General features: G+C 40.8%; 1 protein-coding gene across 5 annotated transcripts in view; it reads right to left on the reverse strand.

The window, feature by feature from the left end:
- LOC5667091 (uncharacterized) overlaps positions 1-9568 on the reverse strand; it is a 30621-nt gene extending 21053 nt beyond the window's left edge. Inside the window, exons 1-4 of one of the 5 annotated variants that reach the window (XM_061645246.1) lie at positions 9491-9568; positions 8610-8811; positions 1061-1470; positions 811-948 (exon numbers count right to left, since the gene is read on the reverse strand). In XM_061645246.1, the coding sequence (XP_061501230.1) occupies positions 811-948; positions 1061-1265 (343 nt within the window). In that variant the 5' untranslated portion in view covers positions 1266-1470; positions 8610-8811; positions 9491-9568. Of the gene's footprint in view, positions 1-810; positions 949-1060; positions 1471-8609 lie in introns of all 5 variants that reach the window. The other 4 variants (XM_061645245.1, XM_061645244.1, XM_061645247.1 and 1 more) reach the window with 4 other exon arrangements.
- Between the last annotated feature and the right edge of the window lie 3069 nt (positions 9569-12637).

A 12637-nucleotide genomic window follows, 5' to 3' on the forward strand; every position in this document is an offset into this window, starting at 1 on the left:
CCCCAACCATGGGTGCGAAGTAGCAAACGATGACTGGCTATATTTTTGGCTGTCCAAACTCAACGAGCCACCATCAACGAACCCAAAAACGTACGCTTCTCCTTTGATAGAATCATCAAAAGAGACCATGCTCTCGCTCGCGTCTGGCTGTCCGCTGTGTACAAAGTATGGTTCGTTGGTTCTGTGCGAGTTGCAAAGTGTGTGATCCTTCTTCATGTAAACCCCATCAACGACGCTTCCTTTCGGCAGTGGCAATAGCACCAACAACAGACACAGAAAACGGTATGTCTCCCATGTGCAGTCATCACTTCATTAAACATAAATATTTCTTTCCGCTGTTCGCGTTCACATCCATGCCGATCTTACATTGAGGAATTATTAAGCTGGTGTTCGGTCGATTGTGGAGAGGGCTTTACTCCAATTTTCTTTCCTGTAAGACATTAATCATTGGGAAAATCCAGGGAAGAAAACGTCGTTGGGTGGCAATGATTTACTTCAAATGTGTTCACGGAAAACGAAATTATTGCTGAGTGGAATACAAATGAGAAATTGATGGTGAGAAAAGCACAAACAATTGAAATGCTTTTAGAGTAATGTAGGCAACTGAAAATATCAGTTTCATAACTTTTTTTTCTAGTAAAACATAATCCGTTTAGAATGAGTGATTAGAAACCCATTTTTGGTGTCTCGCTCATTACAGTTGGTAAATTCAACATCCATGCTAATGCAAAAAGGTTCATACAGTCACTATCGTTTGACACGATAATCCACAATGATGGCCGAAAACTGCCTCTTTCCAGCGTGACTTACCGCCAACGCCCATGATGATGGGACCGACGTAGGATAGATTGTTCAGGTGTAATCCTCGGTGCTCGTTTTTAACGCGTATCGACGACGTGTTGTTGCTTCGCACGTCCGACAGCGAAGGAAAGTTGTTTGCGTAGTATCCTGTGGGAGAAAAGAGCACGATGAAACGAGACAGTACCAACCGAGATCTAGATGGGGAAGATATTCGAGAAAGAAAAGATGGTCTCGCACAAACGACCGTTTGCAAACTTACCTACGGTGGCCATTGCACCGCCAACGAACATAAGCACCATCCCGAGGACGAGGGCGCGACAGGCATGCCACAGGCAGCGGGAAGTCATTTTCCCCCGCACCACCTGCACGTTCCAGGTCGCGCCGGATGCGGGATGGGCCCGCCGGAGCGGTCCGAGCGATGCTTTGCGGCGGCTCTGCCATTGCGAACCGCCACGAGCGTGCATAGCATAGCCAAGGCCAAGGTGGCGCCGGAGTTTCTGTCACGCTAATTCGTGTACCCACCCACCCCCTACTCTCTTAGCAGCACCACCGCCGCCGGAAACGCAACGGACACGGTCGGCACATTCGAGCGCGTACTGTCATTCACCCCGAACCGCACGGCGGGAAAGCGCCTAATCCAGCCCGAGATGATTTATCACTTCTCCGATGCTGCGAACGAGAGGGGAAAGTATGAGTAGATCATTAGCTATTGCAATAGAACCCGACGCTTGCTGCTCCATGAAGCAGAATAATGATATTACTAATATGGGACGGTGAAATTTGCTGTGAAAAAGTTGTGCGTTGTGTGTAGACAGTTTAGAGGATGGGAAGAGTTTCAATGCAGAGTTTGAGGTGTCGCTAGAGGGCTGGGAACGTTGTTAGAGCGAGATTACATTCGGTGTGTGTATCATTTTCCCTTCACACAACCTGTTGAACAGCTTGGTATGTTGTACGACACGCTGGGCGTTGTATTTACACAAACTGCGGGAAGCCGTTATTGAGTCAATTAAGCAGAAATAATAGCTGTAATTACAATGCAAACTCAGTTCACAATAAATTGCTTCAATCTATTGTTTTCCTATTCAGTATTGCGTTCAATGCTGCCCAATGTTGTAAAGGAAACCATCATTTTATGTCACTTTTGACAAACGCTTCCATTGTTCTTGCTTTAATCAAGGCTTAAAATGAATGTTTTGTTTGGGTGCAGTTGTAAAAGTATAACATGTATATTCAAACAATTCATTTATAAATATTGCATCAGCTTCATGTATTGTTTTGATTGAAACTGTGATGGATGGACTAAAATCAATTTAAGTAAACGTTTCTGAACCCAAACTTCTCCAATCCTTCAATGGACGCGTTTTCCATTGACATATGACTTGAACCATAGCCCTGTGGAGGATTGTGGACGAAGCATCGTCCGAGAGATAATCAATAACCGCTCGTTCTTGTAGAAACCAATATATCTCTTCCGAGTTTTTAAAGGTTAACAAATTTAGACTTACATTAACTGGAAAGTTAAATGAAATATTAAAGTAGGTAAAGTAGGAATAATTTCTCTCTTTTGGTCACATATTGTTTCTTTGCAACTTTAAATATAATATAATCGTACGACATGAAGCCTCCATAGTTAAACAATGATTTTGATGGTAAATTTTAAACCCAAGAGACTCATTAAAGCAAAAAATAAAAATAAAGAAGAGTTGCAACAAAGGTCGCAAAATAGTTGCCATATAAATTTTTATTGTATGATTAAAATGCCAATTTTTGATAAAAATGAGAATTTAGAATTGAATTAGGGAAATTTTTTCATTAAAAACCAAATATTGACCATCACAATGATAATGATTGTTGGATAAAACTTTAGCATAGCCTAAGGTGGATTTAGGACACTATATAATATTACTTCTTTATCGGTTTTAGGCTAGCAAGGTTGGGCTTTGTAAGAAACAAAAAAAAATATTATAAAAACCCTCATATAAATGTTATAAAACCATCATAAAATTGTTATAAACAATCATTTTTCGTTCTTTTCACCGCAAGGAGCATACGAATATTTTGATTACACGAGGAGTTCAACAGTGAAACCAAATTAGCCAGGTTAATAAAGGTTGCAATAAACTTTTCCCTTCAAACACACATATCTATTGCTATCGTATTGCCATTTTACGGTGGTAAACGTTGGTAAACGTAAACAATAAACAACCATGAGTATCTGTAGGTTTTACACATACCAAAAATACATAATTAGCCATACCAACAATGCCATTCGATTTAAAAAAAAAAACAAACAACTGTGCGGCTATGAAATGAAACTCCCGAAAACCATCGAATTCACCACCAACCATTGGCATTGGCTTTTGTGCGCCAATCCAAAATCTCATGCCTCTCATGAATATTCTACCCGTGCGGAAAATGGGAAAAGTTTATCACTTTGACCGCCATTGGAGCAAACATTCAAACCACAAACAAGCAAATCACACGTTACAGCGCTCGATCTCGATCCTTGCTTTCGTTTCTTTTCAGTACGAGTGCCAACGATGGGACTAGGCTTTCCGCACCAATCGACGATGGTCACAGTCTGGTCAGCCCACATCAATTGAAAATCTTCCATAAAATTCCGTACCGCTCATAACCGTCCCGAGGCTGTGAAGGTTGCTTTTGGGATTTCCATCCCGCAGCGATGAAATGTAGATGTTTACAATCATCAAGCTGATATCGTACGGCCGAGATTTCTTAAGCAGAAGAAAGCTTATCCCTATTGAGCAGTGAAAAGCACGCTTCATCTTCGCCAGAATTTGATTTTTGTCGCAGAAATGTACGAATTCTGTTATATTTCTATCTGGAATTCTACGTGCTATTGCGTGCTTGTTTTTGTTCTTAAATTTGAAGTTTAGTGTTTAGACTATCCATTTAACTCAACTGTACCCAAAAAAATTTTGGTAATTTATAGTTGAAATTTTGATGAAATTTGATTTCTTCAATACATTTCGACACACACCATATTTTACTTTCCTCAAGTTTAAACCACTTTTTGTAAAATTAATGGAAACATAACAGAATAACATCCACAGAACCATGAGGAAACATTGTGCTCCCAGACAAAGGGAATGGATGAAAAATGTGTTTTCCATTTCCGAGCGTCTGTGGCAACTGCCATTTTCCATTTGCATTCGTTTTGGTGACATTTGGTACGGTTTGAAGAAAATTTGAATGTTAATACAACGCCTTGATTGGTATGGGACCAACAGAAGGGAAATAAGTTCTTTGTTGTATTTCACTTGCTCCCAACAGATATGGTGGGAGTAATGTTTTTTTTGTTTATTTCAAAAAGAACTTTTTTTTTCAAATGAACGTATTTTTATTTATTATTTTGAAGTACTACGAGATCGTTGATTTATTTTCAATGTGGTCTTTAATTGGGTTTTCTTTTGTTGATAATAATATTTCAAATCCATAATCTGTTGACACACGCTGTCAGCGATTCTGCGTATTTTTTACATCTACAGATGTATAAAATCAGAACAAAAATGTACGACGAATATTTGCAATCCCTCCTAAAGCTGATCCACTTAAATATTCAACGCACGTGAACGACCGCGTGTGACAGAAAATAGCTCCACCCACTCAGCATGAAGAAGCTCTTAAAAGGCCGAAGGGCAATCGCCACAATATACTCTTAAAAGTCAATGATTTGATGTTGAAATTTGTACGCAAACCGAATACGAAAACCACAATGACCTACTTGGAAGACTCCCGACGGTGGAGAACAGGCAGTCATAAGTGGCCGAGTCGAAGAATCTAAACCACTGGGCGCTTAAAAGAGTGTACGGTATTGGTTGTGGCACGATTTTTTTTTCAATTCAAAATAGTCCGCCTTTTGACTGCTTGTGCTCATCAAGAGGATGGAATACCAGCGCCCGACAATAATTTGGTGAAATCACTGCATGGCGGTTGGGAGACTGGATCGAATTAATTAAACTATAACAGTTTTTAAAGTTGCACGATGGTTCGGTCGGGTACGGGCCGTAGAGAGCTTTAGACGGGAGGGCGTATGAAAAATTAATTGCTAGTAACTGTGGCCCGTGCTGCCGTTAGGGCCGACTCACACGCCCGGGAAATCACACTGTGTAAAGTTTTACGGCGAGGATTAGATGGTGCAGTCGAAGGTGAAAATTAGCTGCCCGACCGTACGCTAATGGAGCAATAGAGATAATGGGGCGATAATGAGTACACTGGTAGAGAGGAAAAGCAAACACAATGGAAGCAGTGGAGCATGGTGCAAAGGGAGAAGGGGGGGGGAGCTGAGAGGCAATGCTTTCAATTTTACGCTATCCAGCATCCTGAATGAGATGGGTTTTGTTGAAACGCATTTACGCCTCATGTTGGGTGTGAACAAGTAGATAGCTAGAGCGATGTAGATGAATTTAAAATGCGAGGCGCGCTGAATGATGAGAACGAAGAAGCAATTGAAATTTAATAATTAAAAACAGTAGATTTGTGGCTAATTGAAAAACTTTGTCTATATCCGCTCGACAAACATCGAAATACAACAATTGGGCAAACTCAGAATGGAACGCTAGCAAAGATTGGTTTCAAAATTTGCATTTCTTTGAGGTTTTGCGGTTTGATTACGTGCGTGCGTATAGATTCGTGTTTAAAGCTTTAGGACATGGAATGAAGAACCATTGCCTAGACTAATTAATGTTTCAGAGTTAAAATATTCTGATGTATGCTGATTTCGTCGTGATCAAAATGTTGCAGTATAAGCAATATGGCCTTTTTGAACCGTTCCTCCTGAATTAAAAAACAAATGTAGCAGTAATTGGATTGTTGGGCTAACCGTCGAGCTTTAAGTCCTACACGAGCACGTCCAGTTAAAGCTTATTAGTTAAAGCAAGTCGGCTATTGCTTCAATATAAATAATATAATAATATTATAATATAATAAATTAATATAATAAATATAAATAAACATATAAATATGTTATTGTACAAAAGCTCTTGTGTCGAATTTGAAGACATTGTACAATTTGTGCAACAAAATGGGAGATTTTAAGTTCAAATTGATAACTATCAGTTAGCATACTTTTACGATAAATTGGAAAGACAAAACGGAAAAAAATAATCAAGGAAATAACAAAATTTATACAAAAGACGAAAATAACATTTTAAGTTTGTAGCTGTGATACCAGAAAAAAGTAGGCATTGTGACAATTATAAGAGTCGAGTAAGAAAACGGGTATATGATTCTAGAAGCCGAAAACCCTCATTGTGTGGTAAGTCTTTGAATATGCGTTGGCCTCAACCATAGAAGATTGTAACCCACTCGCCAAAATAAAGAAGAAGAAGAAGAAGAAGAAAAAGATAAATAAAACTATACGAATACTACGACTATTTGTTGTGAATCAAAAACGAAACTTCCAAAAGATATCTGAAAATGCACCCGTTACTCGGTATTGCAGAGCTTTAATCCAAGACTGTGCCACATTAAGCCGGCTGTTTTGATGTACAAATTTGTGCACCATTAAGTATACTGCAAGCCTGGATTTCAGTTCCACAATAGCGAGAATCGTCTACGTTCGCAAGAACTATACAGTAGCCATGGGACTGAAACACAATAAATCTAACACGTGTTTATCAATGTTGGGATAAATCTCTAACTAACGTTTCCGATTCAAATGGAAGTGTTTAGATAGTTTTTATAATACATCAAAAGACATTGTAGTAAAAAAAAAACAAAAATTTACGTAATGATGCAATTAAAATTAATAACTAATGTCAAAATCACGTTTCTATCAATAGAATTTTTAAACTTACACCTATTGTTACACTCTCCGCATTGTGTATAAATCGTGTTCATCCATTTTCCAATTATGACTTTTAATGCACAAAACACACTATATTTTCATAGAAAACATTAAGTGCTTGTGTTGCATTCTTTGCATTATTAAAATCCAATGGAAATTCTAGCCGTTTTAAATTGTTTTATATCTCTTTGATGCCCAACTTTAACATGACGAGCTACGCTTAACGATTAGAAATGAATATTATTCCGTCGCATTAACGCATTGCACATCACTACTACACCTACGGCAGATTGTAGCAAAAATAAAAAGTAATGTAATACGATAAAAATGGAAATAAATTACCCTCGCTGGCAGGGAGTGTGTATTTTCCCGGCGTTTAAAGCATCCCTGTGTCTGCTCGTACGGCAGGCGTCGTTTAGCGTTTGCTTGGCCACGCCGTACTGAAAATCAAATGTTAGCGCTCTCTGCCTTTCGACCTCAGCGAAGTGGAGGGGGAGGGGTTGAGTGAGAGAGATAAAGGTTACCGCACAATCACAGAAAAAGGTCATCTCTTGAAGATAAAATGGCGGGACGCTGGAGCCCGTGGCTGCCGGGCTCGATGACAATCTCCCCCGGGGGTTTGGATGGTTTATGCACGACGATTGTCGTAAAGCATTTGAAAACCACGGGGTAGAGATCGTTCAATTAGTCGGATGTCTCGTAGATGTCGTATCGACCGATTCAGCGTTTCACTTTCACTCTTTCTCCATCCCTCCCATCCCGAGGGCAAGGAGCATTGATTCGATCAGTTTATCTTTCCTTAAGACGAGTGGGCAAATCGGAAGAGACAAGATCGTACATTTTATGGGTACGTATTTGCGCTGAAAGGTCATAAAACTCAATTGGAAGATAAACGGTAATTGAATTAGAGCGCTGTTTAGAACCATTGGAGGATGGACTCAGCTGGAGTTCTTTTCGGTTGATTTTTGTTGGGATGGTAAAACAAGCTGAATGAAATTATTCCCCAAAGTGATGGCAAGTAAATAAGCTGGGATGTGATTTTAGCAAAAAGCCACCCGTGTTTCATTTGAATGCCAAACGTAATGAACGGTAGCATAAGTTCGCTGGACAGGAGTAAAACGAGCAGCACAAAACTGAAAACTGCCCGTTTAATATCAGACAAAAATGACACACCGCGTCCCTGGTTGGACTTATCATTAAAACTTGTTCTATTGGGCCAGGGAATTGTAGCACAAAAGGAATAACACAACGCTATCACACACAAATAAAAAAGAGCTACAATACATAACCCACTTTCAGCACTCAGTGCTGAAGCACCAAACAGTCAGGTGTCATTTTCAGCGATGCCTAGGCAGCACGGTTTACTCCCTTGCCAGCCAGAAACTCCTCTCAGTCTGCTGATGAAGAGCTTGCCCCGGGGCGGTCGGTATGGTTTGTAACGGATTTTTCATCTTTCCTTCCCACACAGACTCACACACACATACACACACAGCGTGCGTTCTGTACGTAGTCTGCACACATTTCTACTGCTATGTATTGGACTTACTTGAGCGATGCGTGTGTGTGTGTGTGTGTGCTTGTTGGAGTTTTTCTTGCCCACCTGAACAAAGTTAACATTTTTCCGCTGAACTCAGACTGTGTCTACGAGCATAACTCGAGCACAAAATGCGCGACATAATGAACCCCCGGTGCCGGAACCATCCGGCCGTGATGGATGCTGGATGGTGAAGGTGTGCTTAAATATTTTCTTTCCGGGAGCAAGCGTGTGAATGCGCCTAAAAAGTGTGCTTATGAATTTTCCAGTCGTCAAACCATGCACGGTTAAATACTAGCGAACGCGTGTAATAAATCGCACACTCGGATTGGCGGAATGGGGTGCCGCGTATTTATAACTTTATAACGTAAAGGTTCAACAGAAGCATGATTCGTTAAAAGTAGACAACTGGAATTGGGAATGGGGTGTGGAAATTGGATCAGCAAGCTTGGTTTGCAAACTTACCTAATTAATATTTACTCGTTTTGCACTGTGTTTCATTTCACTTAGAGAGCTTTCTCAAAACGATAACGTAGCACATGCCTTTTATATTTCGTTTTACAGCTTTCGTAAACACTGTTTATTCAATTTACTAAGAACGATCTTACACTCGCACGACACGCACGCCCAGCACGAATGGCTAAGCGGGCACATGGATACATTTCACCTGGCAATAAGAAACACCGTTAAGACTAATAAAAACTTTCGAAACTTTTCCACCGATATCCACGATCTTACGACAAGCACGAGCTTTGTGTATTTTTCACTTTTTTACCACCTTGACACAGCCTCCTTTGATGAGAGTAGTGCGATCCTTGAGTGATGCGCTTTTCGCAGCTCAAGCAAGCAAGAACTTTTACAATTGATTTTTTTATATTTTTTTACATTTAAACTAAACCATGACAGAATGTAAAGCCCGCAAATTTTGGTTTCACACAGCGTAAAACCTTCACTAACATTTCACAATCTTGCTGTGCTTTCTCGCTATTCTTCTCCATTCAGTATTGCGCCTCGTGCTTAGCAGGGGTGAATATAAAGCTCGCAGCATTACGCCTATTAATAGCGATAAATCACCCCCGGGGATTGTTGATGCGTGGAGCTGCTGGAATCAATTTTCACTCGGTGCCTAGACGTGGCGACAATAGATGTTGATTAAGACACACACATCAACACACAAACCTTTCAGCACTAGAACATGTCAGGCAGAAATGTAACGATTTCCTGTAATGTTGCATATCTTATTTTTTTATTTCACCTCACTGTGATGTCACTATTCGGGGTAGGAACATCCTCCTCTTATACTTTAATACGGTGTAGCTGACGGTAACGGACCCGCTATGGATTACCTCCGTGAATCTGACCAACCGCTCCCGACCGTCGGAGATTGATAACTGAACTGACTGTGCTCGAAAGGATACTGATAACTTTGGCTCCAGCAGAGCATCCTATTTCAGGTGTCGGATTTAGGTGTTGTTCCCAGAGCGGAGAGAACAGCATCCTGTGATAACACGACGGGCCAGCCCGACAAGAGAGACAACAGACACAGGCTCCTTGCATCCCTAGATGCGTACTCTCAGCGACTCTCCTGGGCTCTCGCAGTGAAGGTGGTTTCGGTCGCTGAGATGGTATTTTGTATTGATAAACCCCTTGTTACCAGTGAGCGTTGGTGAAGTCATCAGACATAAGCTTGGATTTGAGGAAAAAAGGCGCGTTTTTTGGAATCAGGAACAAAGGTATAGGACGTGCATGCTTGGTTGTGTTTCTTCTTGCATGAGAGCTTTCTTCATTTTGTTGAGTTTGTCTATTTATCTATGAAATTGTTACAGAAAATAGCATTGCTGTTTGTAATAAAAATTCATGAAAACATAATCAATATCATTGTACGCTAAATATATTCTTATATTTATCACTTTTCATCAATCACAGCGATAGAGGAGCAGATAATCGCCATGAAATGAAAGTCTACTCATAGCACAACAACCTGTGTGAGTCTTAGTAAGCGATTCTACTCTTATTTTGGGTACGAATTAATCAGCCACCATGCTTTTGGATTTTCCAATCCTTCCAGCATCCTTCTCATACTCTCACCACGCTGAAAAGCCTGATGTCTACACTCTCTCATTCTCTTTTCATGAAGTAGCCAAGGAATACTCAGAGAGACCCGCGAACCTAACTCTTTATCAGCGAAAGGAAAAGTTTATCCCGTAACAGGTTTCCGTCGCTCGCAACAGGTGCCATGCGCGCATCCTGTCCGGACGTCGCACTCCCAGCTTCGGTGGACGATGTTTTCCTTTTCATTTCTTTTATTTTCTGCCTTCCTTTACCATACCCTATTTCTGATGTTTAACCAACAACTTGTGTTGTTGATATTGTTGCCACAGCTTTACCGATAGCTACTGTGCTGCTGGAGGTTCTGTGTGCTCGGTGCGTTTGCCTTGCTTCCAACTGCTTCCGCTTGGCAGCTTCCGTTGGCTACGAGACCCGTATCCTGTTGCGTTGTTGTAGTATGTATGTGAGCGTGCTGGGAAATCCTGCCCATCTGGGACTGTCGGGTGTTTTGTATTTGTTTTGTTTGAATCGCACGGGATAAGAACGGGTGGATGGGCAGGATGGGCTGAATGGGTGAGAGATTTGTGAAATAGCGCACCTGCTACGCCGTCGTTCATGGCGTCTTTGCACGGTGAAGAACAAAAGCGAGAGGCACATGCACACAAAACGGCACAAAACGGGAGCATTCAGCGGAAGCTGCTATCCGCACAGGGATAGGAGAATATTGAAGATGGAATTGCTCGCGGCTAAGCTAGGTGGAGGACGCTTGTTAACCCTTCGGTGCAGATAGAATGGTGCATCATAAGATGTACATATTTTTTGCATTGAGTTTTTTTGAGTTTTCGTAAATAATCCCAACTTAAAATGTTAAACTGATAAAATGTTGTTAAAAACTGAGCGCAAACCTTTTACTATTTTCTCGTTACTTATAAAGGTAAAATTTAAAAAGAAATTCGTGTATGTGTGTTATTCGTGTATGTATCAGTGTAAATTCGTGTCGCTTTATACTATCATTAAGTCGATCTCAGTATTGAACAATAGAAGCTAACTAGATGTGCTGAGCAATGATATGTAGATCCACAGCTACCAATCCTTATCTTCATAAATCCTCGACAGATCCTGCCTCACAAAACCCAAAATTGAATTATACATACCAGCACAGTTATAATATTCATTTTACCATTTTACCAGCATCACGTACTCAATTGTGATGATCAGAGGTGATACTCAAACAGTTGGTGTGACCGCTCGGTCAGTCGCTTTGTCAAGTTATCCTGCTTGCTAAACAATTCTGCAACTTCAAACTCCTTCAAACAAACTGCTCGAAATCAATCCATTCTGCCTTCGAGCTCTTTTTTGTGGTCTAGTCCAGAATGTCCTCGAGTATGCCTCCTGTGTTTAGTGTCCTGCTACAAATGTCTGATTGAATAAGTTTGAACAGGTCCAGAGCTGTTTCACCCGAAAAATTTTTCGACGCATCTTCGGATTTGATCGCTTACAAATATCGTCATACGAGACACATTGACAAGTGTTGCGCTTAGAGACCCTTGCGAGTAGACGGGATAGAGCTCAGGCTATTGTCATTGCGGATCTGCTTAGCAGAGAAACTGATGTACCCTCTTTCTCGTTTCCCGTATCGCTTTATATATCCTCTCTCGTACCTTTCGCTCCCGCGTTTTTCTCGCCGATGAATCGAGGCGCAATAGTTATGACTCTCATGATCCGTTTCTTGTCTGTCTCCAACGGTTCAACAACCTCTTCCATCTTTTCGACTTCCATGCCTCCTTGAACCCCTTTCGCTCCCTTTTCTTATTTCACATCCAAGCCTCTCTTGATTCCCTTCCTTAAAACCGTCTAGATATGTAAGGCAGTAGTTTGTAAGTTAGTTTTTGTATGACTGATGTTTGTTTGATAAGAAAAGGTGGAATTTTTTTTAATAAACAAACCAGCAAAGAAAAGAGCATCGCCAAAGATAGTACTGTGCAGCCCAGTGCATTTCTATTTTTCGGTCGGATGTTCCATATATACCGTCCTAAAAAGCACATATCTGTGTGAATTTTATATTTTGTGTTGCTTGGAAGTCTTAAAAGTAGATTTAAGCTCGTTGAATGGTTCAGATGCAGTTCAAAATTTTCCAATAAATGAGGCAATTATCTTTTTTTTAGCTTTTTTAGTGGCCTGAAAGTGTTAATTATCAAATCAATTTCTTTTAAATCCGACAGCATATTACATACAACCACTCTCACGACGGCGCGTGATTCTGTGTGCCAGGTGAAGAACGCAGCCTTGTAACTCAAACCCGCTCGAATCAATCGCTCTTCATCTTCATGATCTTCTCGGCCGTTCGACCAATGACCAATGTTTGACCTACCAGCTACTTGCTCTCTCAAGTAAGTTAAGGAGCATATGCCGCAGAAGAGGGTGAAGAGAGAAGAGCGATTCTT

This window comes from Anopheles gambiae, chromosome 2 (genome assembly GCF_943734735.2).
Source record: "Anopheles gambiae chromosome 2, idAnoGambNW_F1_1, whole genome shotgun sequence".
In the NCBI taxonomy this organism is placed as follows: domain Eukaryota; kingdom Metazoa; phylum Arthropoda; class Insecta; order Diptera; family Culicidae; genus Anopheles; species Anopheles gambiae.